Source organism: Hyperolius riggenbachi, chromosome 9 (genome assembly GCF_040937935.1).
Source record: "Hyperolius riggenbachi isolate aHypRig1 chromosome 9, aHypRig1.pri, whole genome shotgun sequence".
In the NCBI taxonomy this organism is placed as follows: domain Eukaryota; kingdom Metazoa; phylum Chordata; class Amphibia; order Anura; family Hyperoliidae; genus Hyperolius; species Hyperolius riggenbachi.
Window position 1 is genome coordinate 46,832,539 of NC_090654.1, and position 23,500 is coordinate 46,856,038.

The following is a 23,500-nucleotide window of genomic DNA, read 5'->3' on the forward strand; positions in this document are numbered from 1 at the left end:
TCTCGGAAGGATGGCGCAGGCACAGGAGGACGGCAGGGGGCTGCAAGAAGCCCCAGGTAAGATCCACGGTTTCTTTTTTTTTTACAGGCTTTAGATTTCCTTTGAGTGCAAGAAACCATGAATGAACATTTGCAAGGACTTTCTCCTCTTGTGGCCGTCCCAGGAAATCAGAATCCTTTTCTTTTGTACTCCACTCTCACTCATACAGTTTGTGGTAACAGACATTGTGTCCGTGTTGCAATGTATAATTCTGTCACTGAGGAAATGCCTTATGACTAATCCTCTGACTCAGTGTCACCCACTACCCCAAATTCTGGTAAATATATATTAAAAAAAAAAAAAAAAACATGGTTTCACTCTGCAGCATTTACCTCCAAGCTCTTTGCTGTTCTCATTCCCATTTGCCAAGTAAATATAATAATGTCACCGTTTACCCTCTCGGCACAGGGAGTCAGCTGGGCATGAGATCTCAGCAAACGAATGATAAACGTGGGAATGCGATGTGTGATCTGCATAGCAGGATGGAGAGACAACAGCCTGAAGATGAACAGTTGAGAAATGATTATAATGTGGGGGGTTCTTCAGCTAAACACAGATAATGTCTCATCTACACCAGAGCTCCTCACGCCAGTCTACATGAACTCTTTCCGGAAAAAACTCAAAGCAAACCAGTTCTGAGGATATGCTTAAAACTTGTGAGGGACGGAGGTGCCCCAAAAAGTATAAAACACTTAAAAACTGTTTAAAAAAGTAAAAAACGGGAATTAAAGAACGGAGCAGTGCTTTTCAGCACTGCTAGATTTGGGTGCAGCCGGCACCTCCATAGACTTCAATAGGAATCACTCCCAGTGAGTAACGTCGGCTCCGTCAGAAGACGGAGCCGAGGTTGCTTAAAAACATAATAATTCGGCTTCCAGCAATCGCTGGAAGCCGAATTATTTCATTCTCCCACTATCCATGGCGGCCTGGAGGGGGAATAGTAATTAAATCGGCCCGGACTTGTGCAGAAGCAGGATCAGCCTTATAGCGCTGTATCCTGCGCCCAAGTCTACCGGCGCCGATTTCAAATGTACTCTTAAAGAAAGCCTATAATGATAAAAAAAACCTCTGGGGGATACTTACCTCGGGAGGGGGAAGCCTCTGGATCCTACCGTCCCTCCATTGAAGTGCCAGGGTCCCCCAAGTACGGCGAGGTAAGTATTTACCTACCGCGATCCTGCGCAGGTGCACTAGCTGCTCTTCATTTGGGTTAAAGCGCAAATAGCCGAACCCGATCGATCCACTCTACTGCGCAGGTGTTGGATCCCGAAGAGGTAAATATATCATCCCTTGTAAGGCTTGTCTAGACTTTTTGCTGCCTGAGATAAACTTGTGAGGATGCCCCCTTTATTATTGCTGCGGTGCTTACAAAAAAGAAAAAAGAACCAAACAGCCTCAGTAACGGTACGTAGGTGGCCAGGTATAGGTGCTCCCTGTATAGGTCAGCCAGATAGGTACCCCCAGTAGGTAGTCAATATAGTTGCCTACAGTATAGGTAGCCAGTATAGTTGCCCCCAGTATAGGTAGCCAGTATAGTTGCCCCCAGTATAGGTAGCCAGTATAGTTGCCCCCCGTATAGGTAGCCAGTATGGCTGCCCCCAGTATAGGTAGCCAGTATAGTTGCCCCCAGTATAGGTAGCCAGTATAGTTGCCCCCAGTATAGGTAGCCAGTATGGCTGCCCCCAGTATAGGTAGCCAGTATGGCTGCCCCCAGTATAGGTAGCCAGTATGGCTGCCCCCAGTATAGGTAGCCAGTATGGCTGCCCCCAGTATAGGTAGCCAGTATGGCTGCCCCCAGCATAGGTAGCCAGTATGGCTGCCCCCAGTATAGGTAGCCAGTATAGTTACCCCCAGTATAGGTAGCCAGTATAGTTGTTCAGAGGCCCAGTATAAGTAGCCAGTATAGTTGCCCCCATGCCCAGTATAGGTAGCCAGTATAGTTACCCCCAGTATAGGTAGCCAGTATAGTTGCCCGAATGCCCAGTATAGGTAGCCAGTATAGTTACCCCCATGCCCAGTATAGGTAGCCAGTATAGTTGCCCCCAGGCCCAGTATAGGTAGCCAGTATAGTTACCCACAAGCCCAGTATAGGTAGCCAGTATAGTTGCTCAGAGGCCCAGTTATAAGTAGCCAGTATAGTTGCCCCCATGCCCAGTATAGGTAGCCAGCATAGTTACCCCCATGCCCAGTATAGGTAGCCAGTGTAGTTGCCCCCAGACCCAGTATAGGTAGCCAGTATAGTTGCCCCCAGGCCCAGTATAGGTAGCCAGTATAGTTGCCCCCATGCCCAGTATAGGTAGCCAGTATAGTTGCCCCCAGGCCCAGTATAGGTATCCAGTATAGTTGCCCCCAGTATAGGTTGCCAGATAGGCAGTCCCTCCATGCGGCCGCCGCTCGTCTTACCTTCTCTGCGGCCACTTCCTCTATAACAGTCCCCTACCCCTTGCAAGTTGCTGCTACACAGACAACTACAAAGTAGAAATCTGACAGAACCAAGAGGTTTTGGGCTAGTCCATCTCGCTGACCACTTCTTTTGGCAGTTGGACGGAGCAACTGCCATTTACTAAGTGTAATTTATAGCTCATTTTACTCTGGAAGCAATGTACTTCGTATTTGTATGTGTTTACATGTATTTAAAATGTTACGATTTTTGGGATACTGGTCCTCTCAGACAAGGATCCATTGGCGACATACTACAATGGGCACATACGTCACCTTAACCTCTTGCCGACCGCGTCACGCCGGTAGGCGTGGCCGCGGCGGCAGCCCCAGGACCGCCTAACGCCAATTGGCGTAAAGTCCTGGGGCTCTGTTTTGAATGAGATCGCGCGCACGCCTGCGCGCGCATCTCATTCTCGGAGGGCGGAGCTCCGCCACCTCTTCAGTCTCCGAGCGGCTATTGCCGCTCGGGAGACTGATAGACGGCGTGATCGCCGTCTATTTACCCGTACAGCGCTGCGATCGGCAGCAGCGCTGTACTGGGGACAGCCATGTGACACGGCTGTCCCCCTGGGACACTGGAGAGCGATCGGCTCTCATAGGCAGAAGCCTATGACAGCCGATCGCCACAATTGGCTGGCTGTGGGGAAGGAGGGAGGGAGGGAGGGAATATATTTAAAAGAACACGCTTTTTTTAAAAAAAAAGAAACAAAAATATTTGCAACCAAAAAAATAAACAATCTGGGGGCGATCAGACCCCACCAACAGAGAGCTCTGTTGGTGGGGAGAAAAGGGGGGGGAAATCACGTGTGTGCTGTGTTGTGCGGATCTGCAGCTTAGCCTTAAAGCTGCAGTGGCACATTTTGCTTAAAATGGCCTGGTCACTAGGGGGTTTAGCACTGCAGTCCTCAAGAGGTTAAGACTCAGAATTTTATTTCAGGAAGCTGACAATCTGCAAAACGTTTCACACCAGCTCCCTCCAAAAACATGGCTGGTAAGGACAATAAAGACAATGTGAGTGACCTAATGAACAGAGGCAAATTTGGTGTTTAGCATGTGTTTTTTTTTCCATAAGCAGCTGTATAATGACAGGCCTCTAATTAGCAATTTTGCCGACTGAGTGCCTGCTAATTACCGCTGGGTAATTATATGGGCCTATACTGAATAGACTTCAGCATATGCCAAAGACTAGAAAGGCTCTAATGACTGTTAGAGAGACCTGGTAGTCAAAAGTCTAATGCAGCAGCTGTCACCTGTGTGAGTGCTAACCTGCTGCACTCAGAATACTACAGCTATGGTCCCTTCCACCTGTGTGAGTGCTAACCTGCTGCACCCAGAGTAATACAGCAATGGTCCCTTCCACCTGTGTGAATGCTAACCTGCTGCACTCAGAATAATACAGCTATGGTCCCTTCCACCTGTGTGAGTGCTAACCTGCTGCACTCAGAATAATACAGCTATGGTCCCTTCCACCTGTGTGAGTGCTAACCTGCTGCACTCAGAATAATACAGCTATGGTCCCTTCCACCTGTGTGAGTGCTAACCTGCTGCACTCAGAATACTACAGCTATGGTCCCTTCCACCTGTGTGAGTGCTAACCTGCTGCACTCAGAATAATACAGCTATGGTCCCTTCCACCTGTGTGAGTGCTAATCTGCTGCACCCAAAATAATACAGCTATAGTCCCTTCCACCTGTGTGAGTGCTAACCTGCTGCACCCAAAATAATACAGCTATTGTCCCTTCCACCTGTGTGAGTGCTAGCCTGCTGCACTCAGAGTAATACAGCTATGGTCCCTTCCACCTGTGTGAGTGCTAGCCTGCAGCACTCAGAGTAATACAGCTATGGTCCCTATTACCTGTGTGAGTGCTAATCTGCTGCACCCAAAATAATACAGCTATAGTCCCTTCCACCTGTGTGAGCGCTAGCCTGCTGCACCCAGAGTAATACAGCAATGGTCCCTTCCACCTGTGTGAATGCTAACTTGCTGCATTCAGAATAATACAGCTATGGTCCCCTCTACCTGTGTGAGTGCTAGCCTGCTGCACTCAGAATAATACAGCTATGGTCCCTTCCACCTGTGTGAGTGCTAATCTGCTGCACCCAAAATAATACAGCTATAGTCCCTTCCACCTGTGTGAGTGCTAACCTGCTGCACCCAGAGTAATACAGCAATGGTCCCTTCCACCTGTGTGAATGCTAACTTGCTGCATTCAGAATAATACAGCTATGGTCCCCTCTACCTGTGTGAGTGCTAGCCTGCTGCACTCAGAATAATACAGCTATGGTCCCTTCCACCTGTGTGAGTGCTAATCTGCTGCACCCAAAATAATACAGCTATAGTCCCTTCCACCTGTGTGAGTGCTAGCCTGCTGCACTCAGAATAATACAGCTATGGTCCCTTCCACCTGTGTGAGTGCTAACCTGCTGCACTGAGAATGATACACCAAAAAGTGCTCAGCGCTTTTTGAAGTGATTTTTCAGAGCGATTCTAGGCATGTGCCTAGCGATTTTCTAATCATGCCTAGCGTTTTTTGGAGGGTTTTGGTGTAGCGTTTTTCTATTTTCTGTGACTGGAACTGAACAGCTTCTGTAACAAAAACGCTTGGAAAATCACTCTGATCTAGCACTTTTCAGAGTGATTTTCCACTTTCCTATACTAAACATTGAGGCTGAATGGCCTCAGAAATCAGCAGAAATGCTGCAGGACCCGAGTTTGCGTTTGGGAGAAAAAAATCACATAGCTCTGGTGTGCACCATCCCGTTCAAATACATTAGCCAAGCGCTTTGCAAAGTGCTGGCATTTTTAAAAGCGTTCAGAAGCACTCATGGTTTGCACCAGCCCTATTAGTCCATTCCACCTCGGTGACGGCGATCCTGAAACTACGAATCGTATTTATAAAACTGTTGGTAGCTGGTCGCCAGAAAAAGTGTGCTATTTCTGCAGCTAAATGACACTCTTCAGATCACCATATTAAGGGGAGATAATACAATAAAAATGTGTTTTCCTATTTTTCATTGCCCATACAGTCACCATATTTGCTTTTGTGCACAAGTAATAGTGTCTGTTTACAAATTACAATTTCCAATAGTACTAGTTTATCTGCTCTGAAAGCTGCCATTGCATTTTCTTGCACAGCTGCTGTATTTACACATGAAACTACAGGTCCTTCTCAAAAAATTAGCATATTGTGATAAAGTTCATTATTTTCTGTAATGTACTGATAAACATTAGACTTTCATATATTTTAGATTCAAATACACACAACTGAAGTAGTTCAAGCCTTTTATTGGTTTAATATTGATGATTTTGGCATACATCTCATGAAAACCTAAAATTCCTATCTCAAAAAATTAGCATCTTTCATCCGACCAATAAAAGAAATTGTTTTTAAAACAAAAAAAAGTCAACCTTCAAATAATTATTTTCAGTTATGCACTCAATACTTGGTCGGGAATCCTTTTGCAGAAATGACTGCTTCAATGCGGTGTGCATGGAGGCAATCAGCCTGTGGCACTGCTCAGGTGTTATGGAGGCCCAGGATGCTTCGATGGCGGCCTTAAAGGGAACCTTAACTGGTGGGGAAAAAAAAATTCACTTACCTGGGGGCTTTCCCAAGCCTCCCGCAGCCGTCCTGTGCCCGCGCCGGTCCTTCGGTGCCCTCCGGTCTCCCTCCGCGGCTAAGTTTCGTTTTCGGACGACTGCCAGTCGTCCGAAAATAAAACTTAGCCGCGGAGGGAGACCGGAGGGCACCGAAGGACCAGCGCGGGCACAGGACAGCTGCAGGAGGCTCGGGAAAGCCCCCAGGTAAGTGAATTTTTTTTCCCCACCAGTTAAGGTTCACTTTAAGCTCATCCAGAGTGTTGGGTCTTGCGTCTCTCAACTTTCTCTTCACAATATCCCACAGATTCTCTATGGGGTTCAGGTCAGGAGAGTTGGCAGGCCAATTGAGCACAGTAATACCATGGTCAGTAAACCATTTACCAGTGTTTTTTCGCACTGTGAGCAGGTGCCAGGTCGTGCTGAAAAATGAAATCTTCATCTCCATAAAGCTTTTCCGCAGATGGAAGCATGCACCCACTTTTGAACCAGAAACAGCGGCAGAAGCGCCTGACCTGGGCTACAGAGAAGCAGCACTGGACTGTTGCTCAGTGGTCCAAAGTACTTTTTTTGGATGAAAGCAACTTTTACATGTCATTCGGAAATCAAGGTGCCAGAGTCTGGAGGAAGACTGGGGAGAGGGAAATGCCAAAATGCCTGAAGTCCATTGTCAAGTACCCACAGTCAGTGATGGTCTGGGGTGCCATGCCAGCTGCTGGTGTTGGTGCACTGTGTTTTATCAAGGGCAGGGCCAATGCAGCTAGCTATCAGGAGATTTTGGAGCACTTCATGCTTCCATCTGCTGAAAAGCTTCATGGAAATGAAGATTTCATTTTTCAGCACGACCTGGCACCTGCTCACAGTGCGAAAACCACTGGTAAATGGTTTACTGACCATGGTATTACTGTGCTCAATTAGCCTGCCAACTCTCCTGACCTGAACCCCATAGAGAATCTGTGGGATATTGTGAAGAGAAAGTTGAGAGATGCAAGACCCAACACTCTGGATGAGCTTAAGGCCGCTATTGAAGCATCCTGGGCCTCCATAACACCTGAGCAGTGCCACAGACTGATTGCCTCCATGCCACGCCGCATTGAAGCAGTCATTTCTGCAAAAGGATTCCCGACCAAGTATTGGGTGCATAACTGAACATAATTATTTGAAGGTTGACTTTTTTTGTTTTAAAAACACTTTTCTTTTATTGGTCGGATGAAATATGCTAAGTTTTTGAGATAGGAATTTTGGGTTTTCATGAGCTGTATGCCAAAATCATCAATATTAAAACAATAAAAGGCTTGAACTACTTCAGTTGTGTGTAATGAATCTAAAATATATGAAAGTCTAATGTTTATCAGTACATTACAGAAAATAATGAACTTTATCACAATATGCTAATGTTTTGAGAAGGACCTGTATCTAGTGATCACTTCTCAGCTCTCTGCTTCTACAGCAGAGAGAGCTCATTTTCAGCACAGCTAGGAATGTAGCAGACAAAGGAATGTAAACAAAAGATAATGTTATCACCTCGGCTAGAAGCTGCCCACTGAAGCAAGGAGCTTTCCACTGAAGAACAAGGTGCTGTGTTTAACTGTTTGAGGCCTCTTTCACAGTGCAACGTTAAAGTCGCACGTTAAAACAACATTTAACGCAGAATAACTCACTGCAATGAAAAATCAATGCCCCATTCACAGGGCACATGTTGCGTTGCTGACTAACGCTGCACGTTAAGTGAAAGTGCTGCATGAAGTGCGTTATACACAATATTAGCTGCGTTGGACTGTTTGCACATGCTCAGTAATGACTTGGAAACAAACTTTTTATTACCTGTATGTTCTACTGTATGCGACCATAACGGGGCATTAACCTCCCCAGGACCGCCTCACGCCAATGGGTGTGGCCACGGTGGCATCCCCAGGACCGCCCAACGCCGATTGGCATCAAGTCACGGGCTGCAGTTTGCAGGAGATCGTGCGCAGGCTGCGCGCGCATCTCCTGCTCGGGGGGCGGAGCTCTGTCCTGCCTTCAGTCTCCGAGCGGCGATCGCTGCTAATTAACATGTACAGTGCTGTGATTAGCAGCAGCACTGTACTGGGGACAGCCGTGTGACACAGCTGTCCCCTCCTGAGGCTGGGGAGTGATCGGCTGTCATAGGCTGAAGCCTATGACAGCTGATCCACGCTGATTGACTAGAGGGGGGAAGGAGGGAGGGAGGGAGCCGGGCTAAAAAGAAAAAAAATAGTCATTTTTATTTAAAAAAAAGGTAACATAAATATTGATTTAAAAAAAATAAACAAGGGGGGGGGGGGGGGGTGATCAGAGCCCACCAACTGACAGCTCTGTTGGTGGGGAGAAAAGGGAGGGTATCACTAGTGTGCTGTGTTGTGTTGTGCAGCCCTGCAGCTTGGCCTTAAAGCTGCAGTGGCCAATGTAACTAAAAATAGCCTGGTCTTTAGGGGGGTTGAGCACTGTGGTCCGGAAGTGGTTAAGTTGTGTTGCGACTTTTTGGGGGCATTGCGTTGTAATTTGCGTTGTGACTTTAACGTTGCATCAAAATGCATCGTCCTACTGCAAAGGAGGCCTAAATGCTGTTCTGCTACAATGTTTGTTTTTTTTGGCGGTAGATTTATTGCTGTAAATAGGAGCAAAGAGGAAATGCCGAGTTTCATACTTCTTTAATAAATGTGGCTATCGGCTAAAGAGATCACAAAAATGTATAGGATTGACAATTTCATTAGAAATGTAAGATCATGATGCACTCTCATCATATTTAAATAGCGGCAATAAGTTTAAAGGAGAACTATGTCGGAAAAAAAACATGAAACGAACACTCACATTTACCTATTTATTATTATAGAGCTGGGGTGTCAAACTCAAATACAAAGTGGGCCAAAATCGAACACTAGGACCAAGTCACGGGCCAACCTCAATGTCTAGTAGACACCTTCCTTCCTTTATAAAGTCCCCTGGTGTCTAATGGCATGGCTCCCCTGCAATGCCTATACAGTTCCCCGGTGTCAAGTGGCCCCCACCCTCCCCTATACAGTTCCCTGGTGTCTAGTGCCCCCCACCCTCCCCTATACAGTTCCCTAGTGTTTAGTGCTTTCCTCTACCTTCCTCATATGGCTTCCCTGGTGATCTAGGGCTTCACATCCAATATAGCTTCCCTGGTGGTCTAGAGTGGGCCAAACATAATGCAAAGTGGCAAAACCACTTGGGGGCCAAATTTAATGGCTCTGAGGGCCAGATTTGGCCCGCGGGCCGGAGTTTGACATGTGTGTTATAGAGCATGCTTCACAGTGTTCTAAAGTAGTAAGAGGCACCTAGGAGTAGATAAAACTGAGTTCAAAACAGATAAAAGGAAAAAGGGGAGGTGGCTTACCTCAAGTAACAACAATCTCATATGAAAATGAAATGTAGCACAGACGTTTCGTGGTTCTGAGCCCACTTCCTCAAGCTGATTACAGCGTCAAAGTATATGTAGAGCCAAAATAATGAGTGCTCACTATTATTCTTTACATTATACTGACATCCTGCAGCTTTACTAACAGGGTTTGGATCAAAGCCTTCCCTCTCAGGGGGTTCTTACTGCAGAGCAACTGATTTTTTGAATGTACCTGTAACTGATAGACATGTGAGGAAGGAGTAGTGGCACAGCCCTACTGCTTTCTCCGCCTCACAGGAAACATTATCCACTCAGAATTGATTGTGTACAACCTTGCTGCACCTCCTCCCAATTAGCTGTCAGTTACAGGTACATTTATAAAATAGGCTGCACAGCAGTAAGAACCCCCTGAGAGGGAATGCTTTGATCCAAACCCTGTCAGAAAAGCTGCAGGGTGTCAGATTAATGTAAAGAATAGTCAATCTCAGAACCAGATACAAGTGCACATGTGCTTTAATAATTTATATGTAGATTCAAATGTTTATTTTATGTTTTTTTTCCCACCATAGTACCCCTTTAACTGCCATCCTAGAGATTGCCAGATAGCGCTAGCTATGTCCATTTGATGATTACCATAAACAGCAATGGAGATTTGCAGTGTGTTTCTAAACACCCTGTTTACCCGCATATTGTCCCTTTAACTTGCCATTATAGAAGTCAGTAGCTACTTACCTCTACTGTTTCTACCAGGACACAGACAAGACACAGAACATTTATATAGCACATTTCTCCCAGGGGACTCAGAGTGCCAGAGCTGCAGCCACTAGGGTGCGCTCAGTAGGCAGTAGCGGTGTTAGGGAGTCTTGTCCAAATTCTCCTTACTGAATAGGCGCTGGCTTACTGAACAGGAAGAGCCGAGGTTTGAACCCAGGTCACCTGTGTCAGAGGCAGAGCCCTTAATCATTACACTATCCATCCACAAAATAGTCACAGCTGACAATCCTTCCAACAGTTCAAGAGAATGAAGTTGATAATCGTCAATATAATTATGGTTCTGCGATCATACGCTGGTCCTGGAGCAATTGCCTCCAGGACCACCAGGCGCAAGTGCACCTTCTTTCCCCAGGCAGTCCTCCTACTAAACTCTAACTCCTGCCAGGCCCAAACACTGTAGTCCTTGGGAAACAAACCCGTAACCGACACCTGGTCTGTACCCGCTGCCCACCCTGAACTACGAACTGCTTCATGCAACTGTTGCCCACCCTGATATTTTCTGATTCATGGATTATTTCTGTTGCCCACGCTGAATTATGAACTGTATCAGGCATCACAGACTGTATCTGTTGCCCACTCTGAACCATGAACTCACACGCAGTCCTCTCCCTACAACCCAAATTGACTCACGGACCTGTATACTGCAGGTCTTGCATTGTTCAGTACTGTATCTATTGTCTGTACCATGTATAATATGACTTATTTTCATGTCTATTTTGTCTTGTCCTGTCTCTGCCAATGCCATGTGCACCACACACAATTCCCGGTACGTTATCTGGCGTACTTGGCGAAATAAAGATAATTCTGATTCTGGTAGCCAAAATATGAGTTTAAAAATGTTAATCATTACTAATCTTGATCTTTTCTGCTCTCCACTTAAAACTGATAAATAAGCATTCAATAAATATTCAATTGTAGCTCCTAAAAATATCTGTCTGAGGGAGGCTGCCATAGTCTGCTTCTGCACCTGCAGGATAGGAGATTTTATAGAAAGGATTGGTGGAGTGTGTGCGAGAGGTGGCCTCCAGTGGTCATTCTGGGTACTGCAGGCACAATAATCTGAAGCGACTGCTATGCATAAATCATAGGCCATGGAGCCTATTATTACTAGTTTGTATAGTTTTCTTATGGGGACCCCCATGTCGTTTCCCCTGTGCAAATCAGGAGGTGGGGCAATAGGTTAGACATGGCCAAGATACCGCTCATCACCCCTTTTCAATCAAGATTTAAAAAGAGGGTGGTACAAGGGATGAGAGGCACCCAATGTGTATAACATTTTAAAAAGATAAAAAATAAAGGCTGCTTACCCAGTGATGAAGGTCCAAGGGCCCGTTTCCACTTGTGCGGTGCGAATTACTAGCAGAAAACGTGAAAATAAATTCACACGGGGATGCGAATTTTACCGCGAATTCGCGGGTGTTTTCGCATATGTTAGTAAGTATGTAAACTTAACCATGTCAGTGCCTGCGTGCTTTTACATTGATTTTATGCGAAAACGCCCACGAATTTGCGGTAAAATCCGCATACGAAAACGCATGCGAATTTCCTATTAAATACATTGTATGCGAATCGCACACCGCCTGATGGCTCTACCGTGCAGATTTTTCCTGCACACAAAACCGCACAGGATTTCTGATAAGTGGAAACAGCCCCATCCACTTGCATTGGTTATGCGACTCTGCATGCAGAAAAAGTGGAAACGGGCCCTTAGTCTGTTTGTTTAAAAGTAATAATGTATTGCACAGAAAAGATGGGTTTCGTGGACTAAAATCCCACTTCCTCCGGCCAATAACACGCCTAAATAGCAAAAGGTTTAGAGCTCTAAGCGCTCCACATAGAGGGGCTCAAAGCTCTAAACCTTCTGCTATTCAGCATTGTTATTGACCTGACAAAGTGGGAGTTTAGCCCACAAATGATATTGTGAAAGTTCCTCAAGCTGCTTTGACTGTAAAAAATGTGTTAAGGCTCCATTTTTCTGCAATGCTGCACAGTAAGATATTTTAGAACTAGTCTAATTGAAGTGCCCCAGCAGGAAACCTCATAGACCACAGGCCGTTCTGTGCTCCAGAGGCGTAGGGAGGTAAGGGCTGGGGGGGACATCTGCCCCCCTTCATAGCATCTGGGGGGGCACCAGGGGGGCCCGCATAATATAAACATAAGCCTCGTTCCCCTTCCCTTCTTACTTCTCCTTCTTACTTCCGGCGCCTCCCTCCAGCCAATAGAATGAGAGAGGCAGCCAAGCACGCCCCCACGAGAAGCTACAGCCCACATTAGTGAGAGAATGCTGATCCCCTGCACAGCACACGTGGCAGGCAGGGGCACTCTGACGAGTACATATGAAATCGGCGCGGATAGACTTGGGCGCAGGATACAGGCTGAATATGGCTGATCCTGCTTCTGCACAAGTCCGGGCCATGTTAATTACTATTCCCTCTCCAGGCCGCCATGGATAGTGGGGGAATGATATACTTCAGCTTCCAGCGATTGCTGGAGGCCGAATTATTGTGTTTTTTAATCAACTTTAGCTCCATCTTCTGACAGCGCCGACGTTACTCACTGAGCGCCGCAATAGACTGATTCCCATTATATAGTGGCGTAGCTAGGGTGTCTGACACCCAGTGCAAATAATTTACCGACACCCCCCCCCCCCCCCAAAAAAAAAAAAACGAAGCGCGCAGCGGCAAAAAATGGGTGTGGACATGACATCACATGGGTGGGAGTTACTGTAATGTAACTGTAACAGTAAGGCAGTGGGTTAATATAGGTAGCCAGAATAGTTGCCCCCAGCATAGGTTAGATAGGTAGGTGCCCCCAGTATAGGTTAGTTAGGTAGGTGCCTCCGATATAGGTAGCCAGTATAGTTGCCACCAGTATAGGCTAGCTAGGTAGGTAGGTGGCCCCAATACAGGTTAGATAGGTAGGTGCCCCAGTATAGATTACATAGGTAGCTGCCCCAGTATAGGTTAGATAGGTAGGTGCCTCCAGTATAGGTTAGATAGGTAGCTGCCCCCCAGTATAGGTGAGGTAGGTAGCTGCCCCCCAGTATAGGTTAGATAGGTAGCTGCCCCCCAGTATAGGTTAGATAGGTAGCTGCCCCCCAGTATTAGGTAGGTCCCCCCCCCCCCTAATGGAGGGGGAGCTGCAGCCGCAGAGAGGGCAGTCCGACCTCTCCCTCCCTTCCTCTCCCCGGACCACCCTCCATGCTCCCCCCTCCAGACTGCAGAATGAGCGTGCAGGGAAGCGCTATACACATCTACTCACCTACCTGGTTCCAATCGCCGCTCACTAGCCGCCAGTCTCCTCTCTGCATACACGCTGATACACACGCTGCTTCCGGCTAAACAGGAAGCAGCGTGTGTATCAGCGTGTATGCAGAGGAGACTGGCGGCTAGTGAGCGGCGATTGGAACCAGGTAGGTGAGTAGATGTGTATAGCGCTTCCCTGCACGCTCATTCTGCAGTCTGGAAGGGGGAGCATGGAGGGCAGCCCTGGGAGAGGTCGGACTGCCCTCCCCACGTCTGCGGCTCCCTCTCCATTACAGCGCACCCCCTCTAGGGCGGCTGGGGTCAACCCACCTGGTGCGGGTCGCACCCCCGTCACGACGCTACTGCCATTATAGTCTATGGCGGCGCCCCAAATGTAGTAGCGCCAAAAAGCACTGCTCCAACTCTGACAGCTCAGGAGGACACAGCAGTGTCAGCTAAGCCAGGACTCAGACACCAGTCACTCCAGCCTGCCCTGTGCTGCAGTCTGCAGAAGCTGTGTGTGTGTAACCTTGGTCCTGGGAGGAACAGACCTCCTCATGATATCAACTCAGTCAGCTCTGCTGGAGGTAAATAAGTGCAGCAGATAAGCAACACAAACAGTAAAAATCAGTCAAGCTGCAATTTGCTACTATTACATGATACCTGACAGAGCTTAGGCTATTTCCTGAATTTTAGCCTAAATATGTGTAAATGCCTTTTCCATTATAAGTGCCCTGAAGTATCCCCCTGAAATGCCTGTCTGTAGTGTAATGTAGGGCAGAAGAGGTTTAAGGTCCGTACACACGCCGGGCGGATCGCTCAGAAACAGCCGTATCAGTCCGCCGACAGACTGTACACACGCCGGACTGTCGCTGGAACGCCCACCCAGCGGGAGGTGACGACGGACCCGTCGTTGCCTCCAGTCCGGCGTGTGTACGGACCTTTACTTTAACCAGGGACGGATGTAGACCAAGTTGCGCCTAGGGCAAGGTCAGGTTTTGGCACCTATGCTCTTATCCCTACTGTTTATACATAATTCAGGTATAGGTATCATTAGGTATAGGTGCCATCAGTATGGATAGCTAGGGTGCAGGGGCCTTTAGTATAGGTAGCCAGGTATCGTATCATTAGGTATAGTTGCCTTCAGTATAGATAGCTAGGGTGCAGGGGCCTTCAGTATAGGTAGCCAGGTATCGTATAGTTAGGTGTAGGTGCCCCGCAGTAAAGGAATCCACCCGACCTGACCCACCACCATCATTTACTAATGCCCACCTCGGGAGCAAATCCTCCGTTCTCCACTTTTCACAAGATGGAGGAGCGGTGGTTGCTGTCCTCATGACCGCAAAACCCACGGGACCTGGGGGAGGCGTGGCCACAACTCTGGACCATCATAGAGGAGGGAGAGGAGACGCTCACAATTGGCTCCTCTCCCCTTCAGCCGCGCCTCTCCCCTCAGTCAGCCGTGCGCTGGGAAGCATTATCTGACAGCTGCAGCGACACAGATTGCAACACACGCAGGCTGTGTGTGCATTATGCAGATCACAGCCACACGACAATCAGTAACTCGACACTTGTACGGCTGCGTTTGGCGTTGACAGACGACACATAAGCCAGACATGCCGACGCGTCACGCTCCCGCCTATCAATGCTGCCAACTGCCAAGTGTTTATTTCCCCGTCCAAATTTTTCCGCCTTTTTAAGAATTCAACAAACTACGCCTGGGGCAAGAGACCCACCTGCATCCCATACCACCCCCCCCCCCCCCCGATCCGTCCCTGAATGAAACAAGTTTATCTCCGTGATCTCTCTTATACCACTACAGTATTCTGTTAAAGAATAGTATGCTTTTAAAGCAGACATGAACTCAGAACTTCCTTTCTTCTCTGAAAGATAGGCAACAGCATATTAAATATTAACCTAACCTTAAAACATTTCTTTGTTACAGCTGATACAATAAATCTGCAGTGTGTACTTCCTGCTTTCATGGAAGCAGACATATTGTTAACCTCCTGTGCATACCAATTAGCTCTCTGCTGACGTTGGAGCTGACACAGCTGATCAGAGATCAAATTACAACTTGTGATTAGTGACAGATGAGGGAGAATTAGACAAGGTAAACATTCTAAATACATACAGGGTGCATTTCTCTATGTTTTCCTTATATCCTGTGTGAGAGTTCAGGACTACTTTAAAGTCTCTTCTCTCCCTCATTTGCCAAAAGGACAACCAAAAAGGCTGTAATACTGGTTAAATAAATACAGTACTTTTCAGGGCTGTGGAGTCGGTCCAAAAATCCACCGACTCCGACTCCTCAGTTTAGGATTCCACCGACTCCGACTCCTCGACTCCTCTAATTTGCATATTACAAGTTTGTTGATTAAAAGTATGTAACATGAAATTCGTCTCTTAACTGCCAACGCTTAGGAATTTTAAAAGACAACTGAAGTGAGAAGGATATGTAGACTACTATATTTATTCCCTTTAGACTAAAAATAGTCCTTGGTAAGAGTACTTGTAAGAGATTCTTCCTCTATTACACATTCTTCATGCACAATCTGAACCAGGTTTATGGGTGACAGACAACACCTCTGTGTTCAATGTGCACAGCATTCTCAGTGGATTCCCTGCAGCTCTGTGGGGAGTGCATATGTAGAGTATAGTACTACTGTGTAACAAAGTAAACCTGAGACAGATGAAATTAAAGTTTTTTACATACCTGGGGCTTCCTCCAGCCGCCTTCAGGATAATCAGTCCCTCGTTGTCCTCCTCCACCACCTGGATCTTCTGCTATGAGTCCAGGTACTTGAGCCAGTCGGGCGTAGTGCGCATGCACACACTCCGCCGCCAGGAGCATACTACACCTGTGCAGCACTATTGCGCAGGTGCAGAATGTTCCTGGCTGTGGGAGCAGCATGCGGCCGGACAGCGCTGACTGGCTGAATTACCAGGACTCATATCACAAGATCCGGGTGGTGGAGGACAGCGAGGGACTGATTAGCCTGAAGGGGGCTGGAGGAAGCCCCAGGTATGTATAAAACTTTACTTTTCATCCGTCTCAGGTACCCTTTAATTTGTAGTCGCCAAAGCAAATTTTAACAACATATCAAATTATTTGATTTCATCAGCAAAGGGAGTGCATACATTTGCATAATTCAGCATCAATGCAGAATTATTTCCATCTCATTGACCATCTCTATTAGTGACACGGCTACACATCAGGCTTTATTCTTACAGCATAGATGTTATTTAGTATATATAAGAGATTCCTGTGTACACATCATATATACAGTCACAATCAGATATGTATATCTGGCCTTAAAAATTTGGGGACTGCTTTATTGAAGCAGCACAAGTAACTAATTTTGATTGGTTTATTTCATTTTTGTGGACTAAGCACAGCTATTACTGTATATATACTGTATATATACATTATTTTTAATGACTATTATCTGAGCAATAGAACATTTTATCATATTTTCTATTTTAATTACAGTTACAAATTCATTAGGAGTCGGAGTCGGTGCATTTTTTCCCGACTCCGACTCCAGGCACCCAAAATTGCCCGACTCCACGACTCCGACTCCACAGCCCTGGTACTTTTCCGTTAGCCGCGCGCAACCGCTAGGTGGCGTTAATTACTATTCCCCCCTCCAGGCCGCCATGGATAGTAGGGAAAGATGTAACTCCAGCAATCGCTGGCAGCAGAGTTACATCTTTCCCTACTATCCATGGCGGCCTGGAGGGGGAATAGTAATTAACGCCACCTCATCGATCGCTATCTTTCCCTACTATCCATGGCGGCCTGGAGGGGGAATAGTAATTAACGCCACCTCATCAATCGCTATCTTTCCCTTCTATCCATGGCGGCCTGGAGGGGGAATAGTAATCAGCGCCATCTAGCGGTTGCGCCCGGCTAACAGAAAAGTACCATAAATACTCTATCCTTTCCCTCTCTCTCTTCCTGCTTTTTCTCCCTTTCTCTTCACTTTCCTCCCACCACACTCTTTTTTTCTTTCCACACTGTCTCCTTACCTTCTCCCTCCCTCTCTCCTCCCCCCCCCCCCCCCTCTTACAATTTTATCATCCTAATCTTGTGATTTGTGCCCCTACATCTCTTGACTAGGCTGCCAGTCGACCATCCGATTCGACAATTATAATCGGATGAAAATACGCCAAGTGCATGTCTACTCTACAATGCGGCCAATTTCAGGCCGAGCATTAGCATTCAGCCATCGTGGTCAATTGGGTGCACTGCGGTAACACCAAGCGATATCGGCACGAGCGATGAACGCGACAAAACCCCTGGCACAGTTCCCTCAGTGTATGTGCATTTATATATTACCCGTCCTGTGTCACAGTGCCTGTCCATCTTATGAAGCGGCCACACTTCTATTAGCAGAATACACACTGCCAGCGCTTAGCATACGGCACATGTGTGATGTCACACACGCACCACGCCGGTGGCGCGTATAGGGCTCATGGAAGAGCAGCGGATTCAGAAGATGGACGGGCACTGTGACACAGGACGGGTAATGTATGAATGCACACATGTACACGCAGATTTATATACTGTGGAGGATGGGGTGGGCTCAGCCGATTCCCCAGAGATTTCATGCTGAAATTGATCGGGAATCGTCCTGCAGTGTATGGGCAGCCGACAAATCTCTCTCTAATCAGATTTGATCAGACAGAGATTTGTCTCTTGGCTGAATCTGCCCATCATCGCTAGATGATGATCGCTAGACTACCAACCCAAAGGCTGGTACACAGGACACTATTTCCTGTCGGATTGATGGGTCGGAAAAATAATTTCCAGCATGTCCAATCTACTCCTGATCCAGAACAGGATCGATTTTCAGATCACTATTTCACAAAATCCTGTTCTCGATTGGTAACAGGTTGGACATACTGGAAATTATTGATTCGACCCATCCATCTGAGGGGAATTAGCATCATGTGTACCAGGCATAATGTTTTCCCTTAATTGTATACCTATCCCCATAATCCTAATCCCCTTATTCTAAACCGACATTGTCCAAGGCTAGAGCTAATTTCTCCTAACCTCTTGGGCAGGCGTACTTGGCCTGCAGGCTGGATGGTATAAGTGCCAGGATAAGTGTAATGGTTAGGGGCTCTGCCTCTGACTCAGGAGGAGACCTGGGTTTGAATCTCAGCTCTTCCTGCTCCGTAAGCCAACACCTACTTAGTAAGGAGTCTTTGAGCTAGACTCACTAACACTGCTACTACCTACTGCACACGCCCTAGTGGCTGCAGCTCTGGCGCTTTGAGTCCTCCAGGAGAAAATGTTATTAATGTTTTTTGTCTTAAAGAGACCCTGTAACAACCAGGGCTGTGGAGTCAGAGTCAATTTTGGGCACCCGGAGTTGGAGTCGTTGATTTCATAAACTGAGGAGTCGGAGTCAGGAGTCGGATGATTTTTGTACAAAATCCACAGCCTTGTTAAGTATTAGACTAAGGAGTCGGAGTCTGAGCCATTTTGGGTACCCGGAGTCGGAGTTGGAGTCGGAGTCGTGGTTTCATAAACTAAGGAGTCGGAGTTGGAGTCTGAATATTTTTGTACCGACTCCACAGCCCTGGTAACAACAATAAAAAACCCTCTGGGGGATACCTTGGGAGGGAGAAGCCTCAGGGTCCCAGTGAGGCCTCCCTCCTGTCCTCTGTTGCTTGGGGGAATCCATCGCTGGCTTGTCAAGGGTGTGCAGGTGCGGAAAATAATTTACTTACCGCGATTCTGCGCACTAGCGGCTCTTTGTTTAGGTTAAGGCGGAAATAGCCGAACTCAATGGGATCTGCTCTACTGCGCAGGCGCAAAGGACTCGCGTCTGCGCAGTAGAGCGGATACGATCGGGTTCAGCTATTTCCGCCTTAACCCGAAGGTAGAGCTGCTACTACAACTGCGCAGGATCATGGTAGGTAAATATTTACATCACCGCTGTTCGGGGGCCTGCAGCGCTGGATTGCCGGGACACCGGAGGACAGGGGAAGCCTCATTAGGATCCAGAGGCTTTCCTCTCCCAAGGTAAGTATCCCCCGGAGGGTTTTCTTTTCATTACAGATTTTCTTTACCTTACACCACTAAGTTTATGTTACATTTAGCTACAACGATGGTCAGGGAACATATTCTGTTGTATGGTAATACTCATTTTAGCTCAGTGCACGTTGCATTGCCCAGGCATCCCCAGGGGGCCCAAAAATGGTGTTTGCCCCTGGCTGCTGACATCCCTAGCTACGCCTCTGTTGTGCTCACAGCAATTTGGTCGCAACCATTAATTAGTAAGGAGTAGGGGACCAAGTGGGAAACACTATCCATTAAATAATCTCTAAAATTGCACACCAGGACCCTCAGCACCAGCTTTTGGCCATTGGGCTTCTAGGAAGGAGCCTGCTTCGGCTACAGCCTCCACTTACGCAACTTTCCTAAAACTATTCGATTGGTGGCAGCATGAACAGTGTTTTCCGCTGGGTCACGTACCTATGAAATCGCCACCGGGAGACTTGGGCGCAGGATACAGCCGGTATAAGGCTTATCCTGCTGCTGCACAAGTCCCAGCAGCATTAATTACTATTCCCCCTCCAGGTCCACGTGGATGGTGGGGAATGACGTAATTTGGCTTCCAGCTATTGCTGGCGGCCGAATTACAGTGTTTTAAAAGTAACTTAAGCTCCGTTTTCTAATGGCGCCTAAGTTACTCACTGTGCGCTGCTATAGCCGTAATTTCTATTATGGTCTATGGTGGCGCTGGCTGCACCCAAATCTACTGCGCTGTTATTACACCGCTCGGGTTCGTTATTAGTCATCAAATCTGAGGTCCTGACTTTTTTTTAAAGTTAGAGATTTGTTTACTTCAGCAGTAAGATGACACACTCTTCTACTCACACATTACTATGAGACAGGTAATGCAGGTAAAAAAAAACAGTAAAAAAAAAAAAAAAAAAAAAACACAACAACAACAACCCAAAAACCTTAAACATTTATTTTTAACATTCCATATTTACACTTTTGCATCAGAAAATGCTAAGAGAACAATAATAAATTAATGCAATAACATGTACTTTCCAGCTCCCATCTTCCCATTATCCTTATTGTTTCTAGCCCCACAACTGAAAAATGCCCCAAATACCTTTTTTCCCCTTTAGCTTGAAGGAGAACCTGCTCCGCCCCCTTGAACCGCGCCTTTATCGTTGTGATGCCTCTCTCTCTACTCTCTCTAGCCAGCGTCTGTCAGTGTCTACCACAACAAATATGGCGCCTCAGAATTCGCCTTGTGATGTCACATCCGTTTGCTGCTATGAGTTCCAGAGATTTTGGCCTCCGTCAGAGAACGTAGCTTAGTATAAGGGTTCCACTCCGAACGAGGCTACCATGGAGATGGGGGGTAGCGGGGCGTCGTGGCCCCTGTGGGTCTCCACAACCTTGCGGGGGCTGCAAAGAACTCTTTCTGACTGCGGGGCGTCGTCTGCGTTCTGCTTTAAGGAGAGCAGCCAGAAGAACCTGAGAAGCCGTGACTTCCTGGTGCCCAGAGGAGCGCTGAGGAATAACTTCCCCGATGGAGAGGTGCACATTGACTTGTAGTGGGGGACCCTAATGACAGTATTGTATTCAGTATGCTCTTTGACACATGTGACTACAAATCCCAGCATTCCTCGCTTCAACCTCGGTTAATCTATGTAACTACATGTCCCAACGTTTCCCACCTTCCTTGTGCAGTTTCTGGCACCAGCATTCTTGTACTATATATGACACTACAGGTACCAGCATTCTTGTACAATATATGACAGTACAGGTCCCAGCATTCTTGTACAATATATGACACTACAGGTCCGAGCATTCTTGTACAATATATGACACTACAGGTCCGAGCATTCTTGTACAATATATGACACTACAGGTCCGAGCATTCTTGTACAATATATGACACTACAGGTCCGAGCATTCTTGTACAATATATGACACTACAGGTCCCAGCATTCCCTACCATCCATTGTAAAATCTAAAACACTGCAATAATAATTGGGCAATTTCTCCTCCTCCACATAGCATGTGAACCAACAGATTATGAATGCTATGAGCCATAGCTATGTGTAGGTAAGCACTCATACTACATGGAAGTGGTTACATTGACAAATCATTCGCCAATCAAAACTTGATGTAAGCCTGGTACAAACCTTTAATTTTGATTGGCCAACTTAGCTACCTCTATATAGTATCAGGGTCAACAGCTTTTGAATACTATGAGCAGCTTTTGCGGGAAAACTCTTGTACTACATGGAGGTGGTAAAATTGTCCAGTGATTGGCTAATAAAAGTTACAGGTGTGTACCAGGCTTTAGGCCAGGCCTGGGCAAACTTGGCCCTCCAGCTGTTAAGGAACTAAAAGTCCAACAATGCATTTGCCTTTATGAGTCTTAACTGTAGCTGTCAGACTGCTGCAATGTATTGTGGGACTTGTAGTCCCTTAACAGCTGTAGGGCCAAGTTTGCCCAGGCCTGCTTTAGGCTCAACATCAATGGAATTAGAAAAGAGAACAGTGCAGATTTACTCTTTTCTTATTCCATCGGTGTTGTTTAACCTCCTGGGCGATAATCCCGAGCTGAGCTCGGGGTATGTCGCGCAGGAGGAGTTCTCAGGCCCTGGTGGGCCAATTTGCATAATTTTTTTTTGTTACACGCAGCTAGCACTTTGCTAGCTGCGTGTAACTTCCGATTGCCGCCGATCCGCCGCTACCCGCTGTGCCGCGCAGCCCCCCCTCCCCCTTGCGCAGCCTAGCCAATCAGTGCCAGGCAGCGCTGAGGGGTGGATCGGAACTCCATCTGACGTCACAACGTCCATGACGTCGGTGACGTCATCCCGCCCCGTCGCCATGGCGACCGGGGAAGCCCAGCAGGAAATCCCATTCTGAACGGGATTTCCTGCTTACTCTGATCGCCGAAGGCGATCGGAGTGGGTGGGGGGATGCCGCTGCGCTGCGGCTATCATGTAGCGAGCCCAGGGCTCGCTACATGATTTAAAAAATTTTAAAAAAATTAGTGCTGCGCCCCCTCCTGGGCGATATAATTGTATCGCCCAGAGGGTTAAAGGATACCCGAAGTGACATGTGACATGATGAGATAGACATGCGTATGTACAGTGCCTAGCACACAAATAACTATGCTGTGTTCCTTTTTTTCTTTCTCTGCCTGAAAGAGTTAAATATCAGGTATGTAAGTGGCTGACTCAGTCCTGACTCAGACAGGAAGTGACTACAGTGTGACCAACTATAAAACACTTTCCTAGCAGAAAATGGCCTCTGAGAGCAAGACTTCCTGTCTGTCAGAACTGAGTCAACCACTTACATACCTGATATTTAACTCTTTCAGGCAGAGAAAGGAACACAGCCTACTTATTTGTGTGCTAGGCACTTTACATACAGATTTCTATCTCATCATGTCACTTCGGGAATCCTTTTCAAGAGAAACCGTGACCAATAATTTAACTTCATCCCAATTAGTAGCTGATACCCCCTTTTACATAAGAAATCTATTCCTTTTCACAAACAGATAATCGGGGCTGTGGAGTCGTGGAGTCGGAGCTGGGGCAATTTTGGGTGCCTGGAGTCGGAAAAAAAATGCACCGACTCCTAATGAATTTAAACTGTAATTAAAATAAAAAATATGATAAAATATTATTTTTCTCAAATAATAGTCATCATAAATAATTTATATATACAAGAATAGCTGTGCTTAGTCCACGAAAATAAAATAAACCAAACAAAATTAGTTACTTGTGCTGCTTCAATAAAGCAGTTCCCGTATTTTTAAAGTCAGATCTACATATTTGATTGTGGCTATACAGTATATATAATGTGTACACAGGAATCTTTTATTTATATTTATATCTTTTATTTATATTTATATATACACACACACTAAACAACATCTATGCTGTCTGATGTGTAGCCGTGTCACTAATAGAGATGGTCAATGAGATGGAAATAATTCTGCGTTGATGCTGATTTATGCA

The 23,500-nt window shown here is 46.6% G+C and overlaps 2 protein-coding genes across 11 annotated transcripts in view; one reads left to right on the forward strand and one right to left on the reverse strand.

The window, feature by feature from the left end:
- Positions 1 to 20,752, reverse strand: part of NDUFAF3 (NADH:ubiquinone oxidoreductase complex assembly factor 3) — a 139,942-nt gene extending 119,190 nt beyond the window's left edge. For 6 of the 8 annotated variants that reach the window (XM_068252679.1, XM_068252678.1, XM_068252674.1 and 3 more), the window contains exon 1: positions 20,623 to 20,752. The gene's annotated coding sequence lies outside the window, so the exon portion shown is untranslated. Of the gene's footprint in view, positions 1 to 2,442; positions 2,550 to 20,622 lie in introns of those variants that run through there. The other 2 variants (XM_068252680.1, XM_068252673.1) reach the window with 1 other exon arrangement.
- A 57-nt stretch (positions 20,753 to 20,809) lies between these two features.
- Positions 20,810 to 23,500, forward strand: part of DALRD3 (DALR anticodon binding domain containing 3) — a 34,676-nt gene continuing 31,985 nt past the window's right edge. Inside the window, exon 1 of one of the 3 annotated variants that reach the window (XM_068252667.1) lies at positions 20,810 to 21,056. In XM_068252667.1, the coding sequence (XP_068108768.1) occupies positions 20,865 to 21,056 (192 nt within the window). In that variant the 5' untranslated portion in view covers positions 20,810 to 20,864. The other 2 variants (XM_068252668.1, XM_068252669.1) reach the window with 2 other exon arrangements.